At 41.7% G+C, this 15397-nt stretch overlaps 1 protein-coding gene across 20 annotated transcripts in view; it reads left to right on the top strand.

The window, feature by feature from the left end:
• Positions 1–15397, top strand: part of CADPS (calcium dependent secretion activator) — a 477472-nt gene that overhangs the window by 385404 nt on the left and 76671 nt on the right. For 10 of the 20 annotated variants that reach the window (XM_036869030.1, XM_036869049.1, XM_036869042.1 and 7 more), the window contains 3 exons: positions 5516–5662; positions 9014–9169; positions 13149–13296. In XM_036869030.1, the coding sequence (XP_036724925.1) occupies positions 5516–5662; positions 9014–9169; positions 13149–13296 (451 nt within the window). The remainder of the gene's footprint in view (positions 1–5515; positions 5663–9013; positions 9170–13148; positions 13297–15397) is intronic. The other 10 variants (XM_036869050.1, XM_036869046.1, XM_036869047.1 and 7 more) reach the window with 1 other exon arrangement.

Here is a 15397-nt window from a genome sequence, read left to right as displayed (position 1 = left end):
AGCACTAGATAGAGGGTTGATAAAGAAGCAGAAGTTCTTTTTTTTTTTCCAAGTAAAAAATGATCTTTTGGGGATATTTTTCACCAAGTTCACTCAAAAATAAGAAGCTGACTTAGATAAATAGATTGTTTGCTCAATCTTCTCTAATTTTGACACATGATCCCACAGTGTACACACATGCACACGCACACACGCACCCCCAACAATCCTTCTCTCAAACAATTCTTACACTTGAATAGTTCTGTTCTTCTACTTTTCAAAAGTCATGATTATAGGTACCTGATTATAGGTAAAATGACTGAGAAATGCATTGCAAAGCTTACTTCAAGAAAAACTAGTACAGTTGACCCTTGAACAACACTGGTTTGAATGGCACAGGTCCACTTATATGTGGATTTTTTTCAGTAGTAAATAATGACAGTCCTACATGGTCAGAGATTGGTTGAATCCACAGGTACAGAACTGAAGATAAAGAGGAACCACAGATACAAGGGCTAAATATAAAGTTATATGTGAATTTTTAACTGTGCAGGGGTCAGTGCCCCTAAGCCCCGTGTTGTTCAAGAGTTAACAAAATATTTCAAATGTTAAAGAAAAACAGAACTCTGACAAGGAAATGCTACCAATATATCGAAGTAGCTAAAAGCAGATTTTAAATATTCTTTATTGTTCAGATTTTCTTATTTCAAAATATGGTCCTATGAAAGAAAATAAAGATATCATCATCATTTGGGTTTGATACAACTGAAGTTATTTGATAGAAAGGGTAAAATGTCTGAGTCCTTATTGCTTATTTCTCTAGAAGGGTGGCCTTCCATCTCTGAGGAGAGAAAAGGGAAGCTGCATCTCTGTTTCCATTAAGCCAGATCATGATGGTCATGATTTGAATCTCTAGGCATTGGTGGAAACTGTCATCCCATAGCTTCTAACCACAGCTGAAGATAGCCTCTCGAGGGCAAGCCCAGACTGGACCCCATGGCCTTCTCCGGGGGTCCATGAGGACACGTCATAGCGCCACCACCCGCAGCTGGGCAGGTTGTTCAGAACCCTCCCAGCAGCCCTGAATATGAGCTTTTGGTCCTACCTAACAGACGGACCACACTTCTGCCAGCTCTTTAGAGTTGGTTTGTTGCTCATCTAGTCATCCTGACCTTCTGTGTGGAAGAAAACTTAGAAAGCGTCTAATCCAAAGCTTGCCAAGTCTAGAAACCCCTCTGCACTACTCTTTCCTTGACAGGTTGTCTCTTAGTCTCTACTTAAACACTTCCAGGCACAAGGAATCCACGCTTCACTGTTGCCCATTTCAGGTCAGGATGATTCTGAATTATAGAACTAAACACTGCTTCTTGATATATGCACACTGAAAACCTTGGGTTTCTCATTTCTCTAAGTGCACTTTATCTCTCTGTGCCTGAGACAGACATGTGAAAAGTATTTTCCAAACAATGTCTTTTCCCAGATTGTCAAAGCTGTCAATATCTTAATGATAATAAAATGTCAGACCAAGGATACCTTAGCAATACGTGGGTGGCCTGGTATGAAATAGACAAGTATTAGACAAGGAGTCAGGATTCTTAACTCTGCCAGTAATTTGCTGAGTGACCTTGGGCAAGTCAGATGACCTTCCTGAGCCTCAATATCCTCCTTTGTAAAACAGGAACTTTGAATACCCAAGACTTTCCAATACTAACATCCTAGGAAATGTGATTTTCCGTATTCACTTCATATATACATTTAATCAGCACTGCCTCCCTAACACCTAGAACAAGGCCTGGGACAGGTGTTCAATAAATATTTATTGATTAGCTGACATTTATTAAGAAACCCATACAGGCTGGAAATTGTAAGAGTACCACAGGAAAACTATGGGGAGAAGGAAGCAAAAGAAAGATACATTCCCCTGATCGGGGATTTCAATCTGGTTGGGTCTGCACAACATGCACACAAGAAAAATGACTTCAAATATTTACCAATGTACAAAGAACATAAGGAAGAGTTATGAGAGCATAGGTAGAAGGGAATGAACCTCCACTGAGGAGTCATAAAGGAAATAGCTTGGAGAGTATTTCAGAAGGGGTAGGGATGTTGGGAAAGAACATGAGCAAAAGTAAAATTGGGGGGAAAGTAGGGTAGGTAGTAGAAACAGTGAATGTTTGGTTTGGGCCAGCATGGATTATAAAGGAGACAAGCTGTAAGGTTGGAGAGATAGTTGGGAGGTTCTAAAATCCCGTGAAGTTTAGAACTTTGTTCGCTAGGTCACGCATTCTGAACAGGGGATTTACAGCTCCCTAAGATGGTGGAAATTGGTTCTTGCGGGGGTGGGCAGCGGAGGAGAGTGTGCAACAAAAGAAATCTTCCTCTTGTGTATATGTATAAAGCACAGGTCTGTATACAGTACATAAGCAGATATACAGTATATTGGTGGTATTAAACTTTCATGGGGAAAGCAGTTCAGGGATCTGGTGGTGGTAGGAAGTAAAAGCTTGAGAAACACCCCTCTAAACTCTAGAAAGATATCAAAGAGTGCCCCATGCCCCTAAGTAGGGATTAGACCTAAGAGTAAGCCAGGAAAGAGGTTTTAGTGTTCAGAGCACCAAGAGAAAACAAGATGTACCACATATATTCATGCAACAAAAGGCTCATAAAGTGGAAGGCATTCTGTGTCTTAAATCTAACCCTATCCATAAATCCGAAGCAGAAGACTTTGAGAAAAGACCCAACCATATCCTCCCTGCACAGAGACCCAACCTTATTAGAATTAATCCTGGAAGAAATGACTCTGCCATCCATAGAAATGATGAGACATGCACACATTTGTACCTTTCATCCATGTGACAGAGAGAGAGCAGATGAGAATTTTTTAATCCAGTGCTCCAGGGATGGGTCCTTTGATATGAATGGGAGCTACCCTTTTTCAGCAGTCCCCAAAATGAATGAGTCTAATTTTTAACATGTATCCGTTGTTAGGATTGCAATTTACACTTCTTAAACTATCCAGAGATATCCAGTTATGATTTTCACAGATAAGCATGCTGGACTTGTTTTTAGGCAGTTGCTAAAGGACCCTCTAAAATAATAATTTGTTATATCCATCAGCAGCTCCAGGAGTGCTACAGGAAAATTCCCTCTTTTTACATATAATGCTTGGAATTGTCTCTCTGGTTATTAATATAAGTTATTAATAGCCAAATGAATTATTAATAACATTAGTAATACACTGTATTATTTTGCTAAGAGCAGAAATATCAAGCATGTTTCTTCAGCCTTTTAAAAGTAGATCACGATACTATGTCACAGGAAGGAAATGTTTCTATGAGTGCAGTGCAGCCGTCCAGCCAAAACGTCATATTTTACAAATACAATATGTTTTGATTAATATAAGTATTTTTTAAAATTTTCATGTTTAAAACGAAGCTCATTTCTAATTTGTGTGCCCACCAACCGCTAATATGTTTAAAGTTGCTTTTGCATACATTTGTATGTTATTCATTCCTAGCTACTTTTAATTCACTCAGAATTGACGTTTTAACTTTCCAGGCTGCCATCTCAAAAGATCTCCTAATTCCTTGATCAATATTCAGTGTGTGTATCATTTAATGATCACATTTGCTTATATAGGCTTACACATGTCTCAGTGGAAATCGCCAACGGTTTTGTTCCATAGCAGTGTTTAAGACTGAGAACCACCAGGGACTGAATTCAAAGGCAGATTCCCCAGTTAAACAGAGAAACATGGAAGGAAAAGTTCCATTTTCCCTTCCACTTAATAGTCAGCTTTAGCTAATCTTCTCTTGAGTGTTCCCACGAGAGCACCCTTTCCTCCCAAGTAGAGAAGTGTAATTGGCTTTCCCCAACTGTGAAGTGTAAAGGATGAACCTGTGAGACACCTGTTTCCCTTAAGGAAGAGAATGCCAGGTTGGCAATTTTGCATTCTAGGTTTTTCCATCCACCAGCCGGGGCTATATTCCCATCATGAAAGGGTAGCTCATTTCTAGAGAGAGGCAGGTGTCCAGACTATCTCTAGAGTCCAAAATTTCGGGTGTATCAGGAGATTTGCCCCCCTGAGCAAGCCCAGAGGCAGCTCCAGCCTTTGCAAGAGCTGTGTTAGTCAAATACAGCTTGCCCGGGGCAGAGCTGCTTTGGCAAAACTTGCTCTTCTTCTGCAAGATCCAAAAAGCAAACCTCAACTTCTTTGCCAAAATGCTGTCAACTCCACTTAAACAGGAAGGCTCCTCTCAGATGCAGAGTTAGGCTGGGCTCCACTGTGCCAGTGACTTTGGCTGGATGGAACACCCTTGAAATGCCACTACAGAAGCACGAGGTGCCAGCTGGTTGAGCAGTATATGACACAGTCCCTCCAAAGAGATGTGGGTGATGCTCTCTGAGGTTTTTGTTTTGCTTTATTTTCTCTCTTTACCCATAAAGCCATCCATCTCTCTTTCATCACATCAGTTGATCGATCTTTGTTCAAAAAACAAAACCTGATACGAGGTCACAATTTTTAACTGTTTATAATTTTAACTTTTTACAGAAAATACAAAACTTGATTAATATTCACAAGCTGAACACGTCCATGTAACAATCCCACAGATCAAGAAACAGAACATCACCATCACCCCCCAGAAGCCCCAATCAGCCCTTCTCACAGTCTCTATCTCACTTTCAAGGGTAATTACTTGTAACAGAAGGCCACATTTTAAATCCACTTGTGGTCAAAGAATTCACTATACGAGCTGAAGTTGGGATTCTTTTCTTTTCCTTTTTTTGAGTGTAAACCTTTCTCCACTTTAATTGGCCTTAGTTCGGGAGGGGATGTTTCCATTTTCTTTAAGTGTTCTATAAAATTATGCAAAGCTATTCATTCTTTTTGATACAATTCCTTCATCTTCGCCATCAACTCTGACGCTCCATTGCACATACACCTGCCTTCGGAAGTAGCGGTTGGAAAGAATTCCATTTCTGTCCATTACCATTATGTATATGTTCAATTGGGTAAATTTCCTGCTACACCTCGTATCTACTCTCTGACTTAAGAAATGTGCCTCCATCAAAAATAATTTGTAAATAAAAGAAAAAATTAAAGTGTTCCACCCTTTCTATTAGTCCCAGCTACTTCACTGCAGCCCTAGCCACAGCAACGCCAAGAATTCCAAGAACTTCGAGTTCTTTGTATGAGATGAGGTCTAGACCCTTGCGGCAATGGATCTGGAAACTGAAGGCCCCTCACAAAGGCATTGAAATAACATGATCATTGTATACAGGCGTCCACGAGTGTCCACGCTTTTCAGTCGCTCTGTGGTTAATTTTTTTCCATTAACTTTTATCATTTCTCTCTGAACACTGAGCCACACCACAGCTCCCCATCCGTAAGCTGCTTTCTGAAATGTGTCGCTTAAGTTTTCGTTGTCGTCTTGCTGTGGACTTAGCCAATTTATTTACAACTGTTGTGTGCTTCTGCCACATCTGCATTGTCACTGTGATGGTATTTTTTTCTTTCTGTCTGTTTCTTCCACAGGAGTTTAACCAGTAATCTACCCAATGTGAACCTACCCAATGTGAACCTTCCCAAAGTACCAAATCTACCAGTTAACATCCCTCTAGGCATCCCACAAATGCCTACTTTTTCGGCACCGTCATGGATGGCTGCTATATATGATGCTGAGTGTGTATTCAGTTCACATTAGATCTAATTTAAATTTAAGTGATCTTGGCATGGATATGTATTGTTTATTTCTATACATCCTATATAACGGAGATGGAGATGGATAATTAGACATATTTTGCTGATCATACAGAGACAATATTGTTTATTTCTGGCATGCAGCGTGTTTGTAAGACGTTTGCTATATATACAGCACTAACAATTTGTCTTACGCCCACTGAACGTTTGAGGACTATGGTTCACTTCCTGAATTCCTTTGCAAAAGGCTTCTTCCCATATATATATATTTTTTGTTTTAATGCAGGTGACATGACTTTAGGAGTTAATCATCCAAAAATAGTCCAGGAAACCTCTTTGCTGGGCCAGCCGGTCATTTCTGGCTTGATCCAAATCAAAGAGGAAAGCACACCTACCTAGAAGCTGGTTTGGGCTTTTTTTTTTTTTAAATAAAAGATTCCTAGAGACTGTTTAAACCATAAAGCATATTTCTGGTGTCAGCAAATGGCAGGATATAGTAACAGTATGTTCAGGGCTAAATGAAAATTTCTGAATGGATCAAGCCTTAATAACATAAATGTTATGTAAAGGTACATTCCAAGGTCATAATACAATTTGGAGCATCGAGATCTAGGTAGCAAGAAGATGTCTAAGTTTGAGGATGCACTGCAGTTAAATTTGGGGGTAGCCGTATCATCTGTGGTCTCAGTGTAGGGCCACTCTCTACACTCATCCATACAAATGCCAGCAATGCATGGGGTTTGTTTTCCTTGGAGGTCAGGTCACCCCTTTAAAGCCAGCAGTTTGGAGGGTGAAGGTTGAGAAGCCATTTCTTCTAGCTTAGGAAATGAATCCTCTCTCCTTCTTTCCTTCTCAAGTAGAAGATCCAGCACCCCGAAATCCTACCTCAGGGAAATTAAATTAGAACCACATGCATGATTTAATACGTGAAAGAAGGTTTAGCAATTCTATACCCTCCTTTGATCCTTTTCTTAGACCACAGCTAATTATAGGCCAGATAAGCTTTTTCTTGAAAGAATAAATTGGCACATTTTCAAAGGGAAGTGTTATTATCAAAGGAATAAAAAATGATCTGAAACTGGCAGTGATGTTTTGAAATCTCAAAATCACATTTGTCAAGATGGCCCTCCACGTTTTTATTTCTGCAGTAATCCAGGTAGAGAACAGAACTTTAAAATGACTGCTCTACTGGGCTCCTCCAAAGCTACCTAATATTTTTAAAAACCCGTATTTGCTCACAAGTTCACAATGAAATCATCTGGTCAGTCTGATTTTCTTTTAAAGACAAATAAAAACCTCCAAAATTTGTATCTGGGAAAAAAAACTTCTAAAACAACCCCATAAATCATATTCATGCTAAGATGACTATATGAAAAGTTAGATTAGGTAGTATCTGTTAAAAATTAAAAAATAAATATCCAAAAGCTTCTCTTACCTCCTTCTGTGCATGCTCTGTGACATTGTTTTTGAAAAGATATGAATCAAGACATTGTAATAAAGCAGATAATGGTCTCCATTCAATTAATTAAGGCATGAGTGGGAACACATTTTGGTAACTGCTCAGCAATCAAAATAATCTTGGTGCTATTGCCTTAACATTAACAGTTTATCTTAAAAATAAAAAGAAAATATTCTTTTCCTCATGTCAAAACTTAATAATAAGCTCTTCAAAGAAAAAGAAAAAAAAAACCCTAGAAGAATTTTTTGAAACTCTGAAACCAGATGGGTGTCAAAATGTTGTTGTAATAAATACCAATTATTGCATTCATATGTACTTAATGATTTAAAACATACAAGCATGCAGTTCCAAAACGGGGTTTCGACTAGGCAAAGTTGGGGTTTCTTTTCCCAAGCATAGGATGGGATAGGGGGGAAGGCTGAACTTTTTCGGAGAAACAGTGCATTCCCCCACTTTTGAACAGTGCCTACGACCGTATCTGAAAAGAAGGCGTAGATTCTCAATCACCCACCAGGAAATGCCTGATTCTATATCTTTTCATATTTTCAGTTTCCTCCTCTGCCACCTTTCATTTTAAGGACGTGTTTCCATGTTACCTGCTCCTTCGTGTCAGATACATCTACGTACTGACCTCAGACTGGTCTGTCCTTGAAAGCGTTACCCTGTTGGTCCAGGCCATGGGCTCCCTCCCGGCATGTTGGGAGTCTTCTCCTACCCCCATCCCCCCGCAGTAGCTGTGTATGCCTTTATGCACTAGCTATATTTCTCTCTCTGAAGCATTAATTCAATGCAGCTGGCATCTGTCACAATAGAAACACCCACTCTCATCTGTTTCTATAGACGATGTCAGAACAAGTGGTAATGCATGGTATGTTGGACGTTTTATAAATTGCCGTGTTAGCATTAGTGGTATGCGAGGAAGGGGGTGGGAGGTGGCCACCCCACAGAGCTGCCGATGGGATTCTTACAAAAGAGAAAGCCAGCCAGGGAAGGGCAAGAGGGTGAGAGGTGGAGCATTTCCTGTACGCGGGCTTTCCGTCGATGCCCCAGGCAGGTAAAAGTTTCTTAGACGTCATTGTACAGAGAGGAATCAAGACCAATTTCTCCATCTGTACAGAGGACTGGGTAAGATGGTGCAACGGTACAAGAGCTCAGGTTTTGAGCCCTAAAGCTTTGCAAAGATCCCTTGTCCACTCACCTCCCCCCCACAACCCACCTTGTCCTGGGGCTGCCTATGCAACGGGCTGGTCTGTGCAAATTGGACTGATAACCAAACTGAACGAGAATCTTGGATTCAAGGTATCCAGGTGGACTCGGCTTGACGTGAGTCACCCCAATTTCCTTCCAGCTCTTCAAGAGAGAAAGCGGGTCCTCGCTCACCACTTTGTTAGCACTGTCCTTTTACAAATGAAAGTCTTGTGCAGTACCCGAGAGGTCTCCGCTCTGGAGGGCAGCCGGGGAAATGCATGAAGCCCTGAATTCTAATAACTGCATGTTGCCATGTAGTTATTATCTGTTGAGACCTACTTCTCCCTCTGGTTCGTGGCCTTCATCTGAATCATCACATGTGTTAGTGTGGTTATTAGAAGAAGGCTGATTTTTACCATACCTTGTTCTAGTTATGGGGCAGCACCTCCCTCAGACTTGTCACTGGTCTGGAATGATTGGCCGAACAAAGCCCACGAAGTCACGTATGGTAAAACTCAAAATCTGCCGGTGGAGATCGCCCCCACCTCCACCGCCAACATGCGTCGTTTTGTATGTTGAAGCCACTGTTTGCCTTAAGCCTTCTAGCCCCCAACTGTTCTTGTGTCAGCTTTTCCAGAACCCTAGGCCAGTGGGTGACTCTTGTTTTCAAATTTTTATCCTGCCAGTAACGGATCAGGCACTTCAGAAGATCTGTTCTGGAAACTTGATGCCCTTCAGACCTTCATTCGGGACTTGCACTGGCCTGAAGAAGAGTTTGGAAAGCACCTGGAACAACGGCTAAAGCTGATGGCAAGTGACATGATTGAATCTTGTGTCAAAAGGTGAGCATAGGTGGCTGGACAGGTTTCTGCACCCCTTCCCCGCTGGGCACTGACTCGGGGAGAGGTGAGGGCTCCCACTCTTACAGTTGGCCGTAATTTGGAGTGTTTTGGAGAAGGTGATTGTTTGTCAAAGTCAGCTGGAGTGGTGACCACCTCACTGTAGCTTCTATTCACCTTCCCCACCTCTGTCCCAGACCCAACAAAAGATGGCACAGAATATGGCTGCCAGTTTTTTCATTTAGCTCCATGAGGAAAGGGTCCTTCTTGTCTCTGTATCCCCAATACCCATAAGTGTCTGGCACAGAATATTTAGTTAATACATATTTGTTAAATATCTGAGTGTATGCATGGGTGGATAGCTGGCTGGAAGAAAGAGAAGCACCTACAATTCTAGAGCCAGCGTATTCAGTACAGGTAGCAGGCATCTCTTGACTTTTCAGCAATGTGGGCAGGACCTCCACAACATCATTCACTCTGTATATATGAACTGAGCATGTACCATTTGCCAACCATGAGTTGTCTTGCCTAAAATCTAACTAGATAGAAACAAAGGGGCGTGACACATTAAATGTGCATTTTGATTTCCTACACATTGCCTGGGTTGTCACCATGGCATATAGGATTGAGGTGGGAATGCTGCACTTGACCTTTCTAAGTAGACTTTCCTGACAAAGAAGAAGAAAATGAGGACAGTACACATCCACTCAGCAAAAATTGTTTGGGCTTCTCCTGTATGCCAGGCACAGTGCTAAGTTCTTGGCACACCAGGAAGGGTGGGAGATCGCATCCCTTCCCTCATGGAGTGTCTATTTCTGAATATCAGAGACAGAAATGAAATCCGTCTGATTTGACATCATTATCATCACCCTGTCTATCCCCAGACACACATCCAAGTTCTCTTTCCAGTTCATAACGGTTCCATTATTTTTCCTCATTCAAAAACACCCGAAATCCCCCAAGCAGCACAGACTACTCTGGATCTCCAGATGTTGTGTAGTTTAGTTGATGGATCAGTTGTGTGTGATGGGGGCTGGGTTTGGCTGAGAGTGAACTGAGTTCATTATTTTGTATCTTGGAAGAAGAAAAGAGAAGTAATAGCATCAAAACTGGAAACCAAAAGGGCAAAAGACCTGCACAGCCACCGGTAGGGGAGCATCTCGGCAGGAATTGGTAAAGGAGCCACATGCTGTGGGGAATCTGGGCAGGTGTCCGATGGCACTTCTGGAAGCTTAAAATCCTGGTGATTCAGATTCTGTGTTTTGCTCTTTTCTTCCCAGTTTTAGAAGCAAAGGCAGGCCTATTTCTCAAACCAAAGATCAAAATCTTTCCTTAGGGTTTTGAATTCTACCATTTCCTACATGGTCTGTATCAATTTTAGGAAAAGCAAGCCTTTCCCTATGGCCAAACCATCCCACCAAAAACTTCTTACAGGGCAGTTTCCCTGTGGTGAAAAGTTCTCCCTTCATCTGTACTAGCGGCTACAACGCAGTAGAAAGGACCCTTACTAGCTTCTGATCTGTGTACGCAATCACACAGAAAGACATGTATACCCTTCTCTGAAAAGCCAGACTTCTGAGAAGGGAGTAAGAAATAAAGACATGCTGGGAAGAAAAGGGAAGACATAGGGATGTGAAAGGTAGATAGTGACTGTTTTCTCCCTTACCACATGCCTTGGTGTGCAGGAGCTTAGCTCCCTGACCAGGGATCGAACCCACCGTGCCCTCGGCAGTGAAAGCTCGGAGTCCTAACCATTGGACCACCAGGGAATTCCCCTTACCACGTGTCTTTATGGCTCAGCCACCTCCAAGAGTGTGAGCTACTGAAAGGCAGGGAGTGTATCGTGTTCATTTTGAACTCCTCACCCTCCCCGGGTCCCCGCCTCATGCCTGGCACATAGTGGCTCTTAAGTAACCTTTTGTGAACAGAAGTTGGTCAGCTGCACATGTACACCTGGCACTGGACACATAAATACCCCCATGTCCCTTTCAGTTGAGGCCCCAGACAAAAGCAGATCAGGGCAAACATAGGGGCAAATGTCATCCCCAAACCTCGAGATTCAGAAGGTAAAATGTGAAGAAGTCCTTGGATGTTGTAAGACATAGAATCTACATTAGTAGAGCCTGGAACATTTGCTTTCCTCTTTGGGACAGAATAAAAGGGCCTTGTTCTAGAAGGGCAAGGACATTATTGCATAGATGTAAATACTCATTTCCAAGTTTCTCAGCAATTGAAATCATTCATCTGATGGACTTGATGGCGCCGCTGGTCTAGTCTGTGTCAGGTCCTGTGCTCCGCACAAAATAAGGCACCCTAACTGCCCTCAGAGAGTCAGTGGATTAAGTGACCTCTCCATTCTTGGCTTTTCCTTCCCATGGAGCCCTATCAGTCATATTAATCTTGCATTGAGCTTCCTCTTTTCACAGCCGCACACTCCAAGGGCTATGAACAGCTCTCCTGTGAAAACAGAAGACGATTACTTCATTGTAAGGGAGTGATTTAGCATTTCCATTTCTCAAATTGGGCCGGAACTGGCACACAAACCTCAGAAGATCAGCACAGGGACCTGTCCAAGTCAGTCCCCATCAGGCCCCCTTGTCACAAAACCAGAAAGTGATGTATTTTCAACGTAGCTTAAAATGATCATCATGATTAGAAAGCTTCTTCAGTGCACCGAGCCTTTGGGAGCCAAGATCATTTATCTTTAACATGATCATATAATATATAGGAGTGTTTTAAGAGGTTTTTTTTTTTTTTAAGTTTTTTTCTTAAGAACTGGGCTTCCAACCTTAGAAATTATACTTGGCTTCCCTGCCTGCACCCAGGGTGTGTTAGCAAGCTGGCATCATTTCCTGAGCTAACTAGCTGTGTGGTCCTCCCTATGCACTGTTAGAAAACTGCTACAAATACCTCTTAAAGCAATGCTTTCCTGGTGGCTGCATGATCTCCAGAACCTGACTGTGAACAATGCTGAAAAGATGCACTGGTCGAAAGGAGCTTTAATAAAACCACTTACTAACCAGGTGCTTTTCTTTAAAGACATGTCATGACGTGACCCACTTCTCTGAAACCTTTCAAAATCTAGCTGGTCCCCTTTACAATGCTGATATCAAGGATTAAATCTTACCCCTGTATTACCAGCTGGCCATGTCGGACTAGGGTTTTCCTGTGTGCAGTTAGCACGTTGATGGGATCATAATTTGGCCTGTGTCAAAATTATGTCATCTTACGTTTCCACCGTTGTACAATTCTTGAAATGGTAAGTATATTATGATATTTTTACTTATAAAAATACCATATTCTTATTACAAAATAATACATTGACATCGCAAAAACAGACAAACAGACAAACATAGTGGAAGCCCCCCGGGACCACTCCTCCTAATTTCGCTCTCCTCCCCAAAGGTAGCCATCTTATTTTTTTAGTCTTTAAAGCAATATAATAAGCTTGTTGGATTTTTTTTTTTTTTTTACGTCACTCTCTTTCAAAACCAGAAAGGAAAAAAGAAACCAAACAAAACAATAAGTGTAATTTAAGATATTTCCCCCCATGAAGATTTTGAAGATTAGAAGCTGTTTTTTGGGGAGGGATTTTGCTGTTTTTCTTAATGAAGTGATTCAAGGTAGTCGGTTGCCAGTATGAGAGAACTTATATATGCTATAATGCTATAATTGGGTTTTTGTTCATTCATTCATTCTCGTGCAATTAGGGTTCTCCCTAGCATGTAAACTATAGACAGAAATACGCCAAGCTACAGGTGTTCCATGTACTGCAGAGAAAGGAAGGGTTTACATGGCTGTCTCTGTGAATAGGCCTTCCTTAGCTGGGAAAGTCATTTTAAAAAGAACACATGTGAAGTCATTGTCGATTGAAACTGATTACAGCCTTCAATTTTCTTTTTCACTGACCTCTCGGAAAATGTCTTCTCCACCTGCCGCCATCTGGATGCTGAATTGGTCTTTTCCTACTTTGTTTTAATAGAACCAGGATTGCATTTGAAGTTAAGCTGCAAAAAACCAGTCGATCAACAGATTTTCGAGTCCCACAGTCAATATGCACCATGTTTAATGTTATGGTTGATGCCAAAGCTCAATCAACAAAACTTTGCAGCATGGAAATGGGCCAAGAGGTAAAAAAAAAAAAAAAATTACAGATTTCCCCCCCCCTCCATTGATCATGTAGAAGAAAACTTCACAAATTCCTTCCATCTACACTAGTCTGCTAGTTTCAGAAATATACTCTAACATTTGTGGATTAAGCCACAGATGAATGTTTGGTATCTATTTGTTAAGTAAATTTCTAAGACATGTGCTGATGACTATGCCAGTCACTTGGAAGTGATTCTTGGCTGGGGTTGGGGTGACCGTAAAGTTCCCTTAAGTCAGATGAAGTTTGATGACCTTATTTATTAGGCTGGCATCTCCAACAGATCTGTTTGCCAGAATGCAAGTCATTTTCACACTGGAAGTGCATTTTATCACTTTGAACATCTGGACAGCAGGAGAGGGCTCTTCCTAGCATCATGCAACTTCCAGGATGTATAATATTAGCTCACCCTGCTACTCAGTCCCCAGCCAGCAGGCTTTGAATTTCCAAGAAATCACAGGCTTTCCATTTTCCTTAGACTGAGTTGATTGTGAATCTTCCCTGACCAAAAGTTTAGTCCTTTGCTAAGTTTCCAATTCCCAAGTGGTATTTAAAATGTAAAGGAGAAAGAAACAGCAACTTGGGCTTGATTAAAGACTATCATGATCATTTTTCTCCGATGGCCTTAAGCCAGCTAGATATTCATATACCAATTTAGAATTAATTCAGAAACATTTCTGGCAACTCTCATGTTGTTGCCAATTGGCATAAATTGCTCCTAAATCAGATCTTACGATACCAGCCTTATATGCTCAGAATTTTTACTAAATTATATTTGCTCCTTATTCGTTATTTATTTTCTCTTTCGGCACCTTCCATTTTTAAATGTGGGCTGGTGGTATTCTCTTCCTGGCAAGGTCATCTCTAACCTTCTTCCGCCTCCAAATCAGCTTCCTCAACCACCCCTGTCAGCTGCTTCTCCTGACGGATTTTCTTGTTGGGTACCTTGCCCCAGGGGCTATGTTCTCTAAGCCCTGGGGTCAAATGCAAGGTGCCAGTGGTTCTCTTTCCTGGCTCCATTTGCTGCATGAGAATGATCTAGAGCAGTAGTTCTCAGATTTCAGTGTCTGTCAGACTTATATCCAGAGAGCTTCTTAAAACCCAGATTGTTGGGTCTCACCCCGTGAGTTTCTGATAGGTCTGGGGTGTGGTCCAATAATTTGCATTTCTGACAAATTCCCCAGTGATGCTGATGGTCCTGGCTGGTCTGAAGACCACCTTTTGAGAACCACTGGCCCGGAGCCTCAGTATCCAAAAAGAGTTAAGGGGAAGAGCCGAGGTACAAAGGACAGCCTCCTGAGGAAGGCTTGGGTTGGGTGTCCAGACCCTGGGTCTCTTGCCCTGGCTGTGATGCAGACTGGACCTGATCAAGTCACTCTGCCTCTGCAAACCTCAGTTTCCTCATCTGTAAAATGATAGCACTATTCTAGTTTCATTCAGGCTGTTTTTAGCTATAGACTCCATTCTTCAAACCTTACCAGGAAGGCCAGCATACGAAGTGAATAAAATTAGAGCTGTTCTGGATGAAATGGGGGGCAAGAATTCAAGGAAGAGGGGGCCCAGAGCCCAAGCTACCATATTCCTCTTCACACTGCCCCCCAGGCACCCACACCCCCCCGACACTTCTCTGGGGGACTCGGAACAATCTCATAGGCTTCACAGAGCCCACTGTGAAAACCCTGTTTTTAGTGATCTCTAAAGTTCATTAAAACCCCTTTGAATTCAGACTTTTCAGGGTCCCATCCCTTTTAAATTTTTCTCCCTTTGAGCTTCCTATTTAAAAACTGAGATATAATTTACATACCATAAAATTCACCCTTTTAAAAAGTATGATTCAGTCATTTTTAGTATATTCACAAAGTTGTGCAACCATCACCACAGTCGGTTGTGGGACATTTTCATCACCCTGAAAAGAAACTCAGGCCCATTAATAATAATTCCCCAACCCTCCCTCCCTAGCCCTAGGTAACCACCACTCTTCTAGCTGTCTCTAAGGATTTGCCTATGCTAAGCATTTCATATCAATGGAATCTCATGTGTAGCCTTTGGTGTCTGGTTTCCTTCACATGGCATAATGTTTTCAA

This window comes from Balaenoptera musculus, chromosome 11 (assembly GCF_009873245.2).
Source record: "Balaenoptera musculus isolate JJ_BM4_2016_0621 chromosome 11, mBalMus1.pri.v3, whole genome shotgun sequence".
NCBI lineage: Eukaryota > Metazoa > Chordata > Mammalia > Artiodactyla > Balaenopteridae > Balaenoptera > Balaenoptera musculus.
Note: the sequence above shows the minus strand (reverse complement) of the source record. Positions and strands in the feature narration are given on the sequence as shown.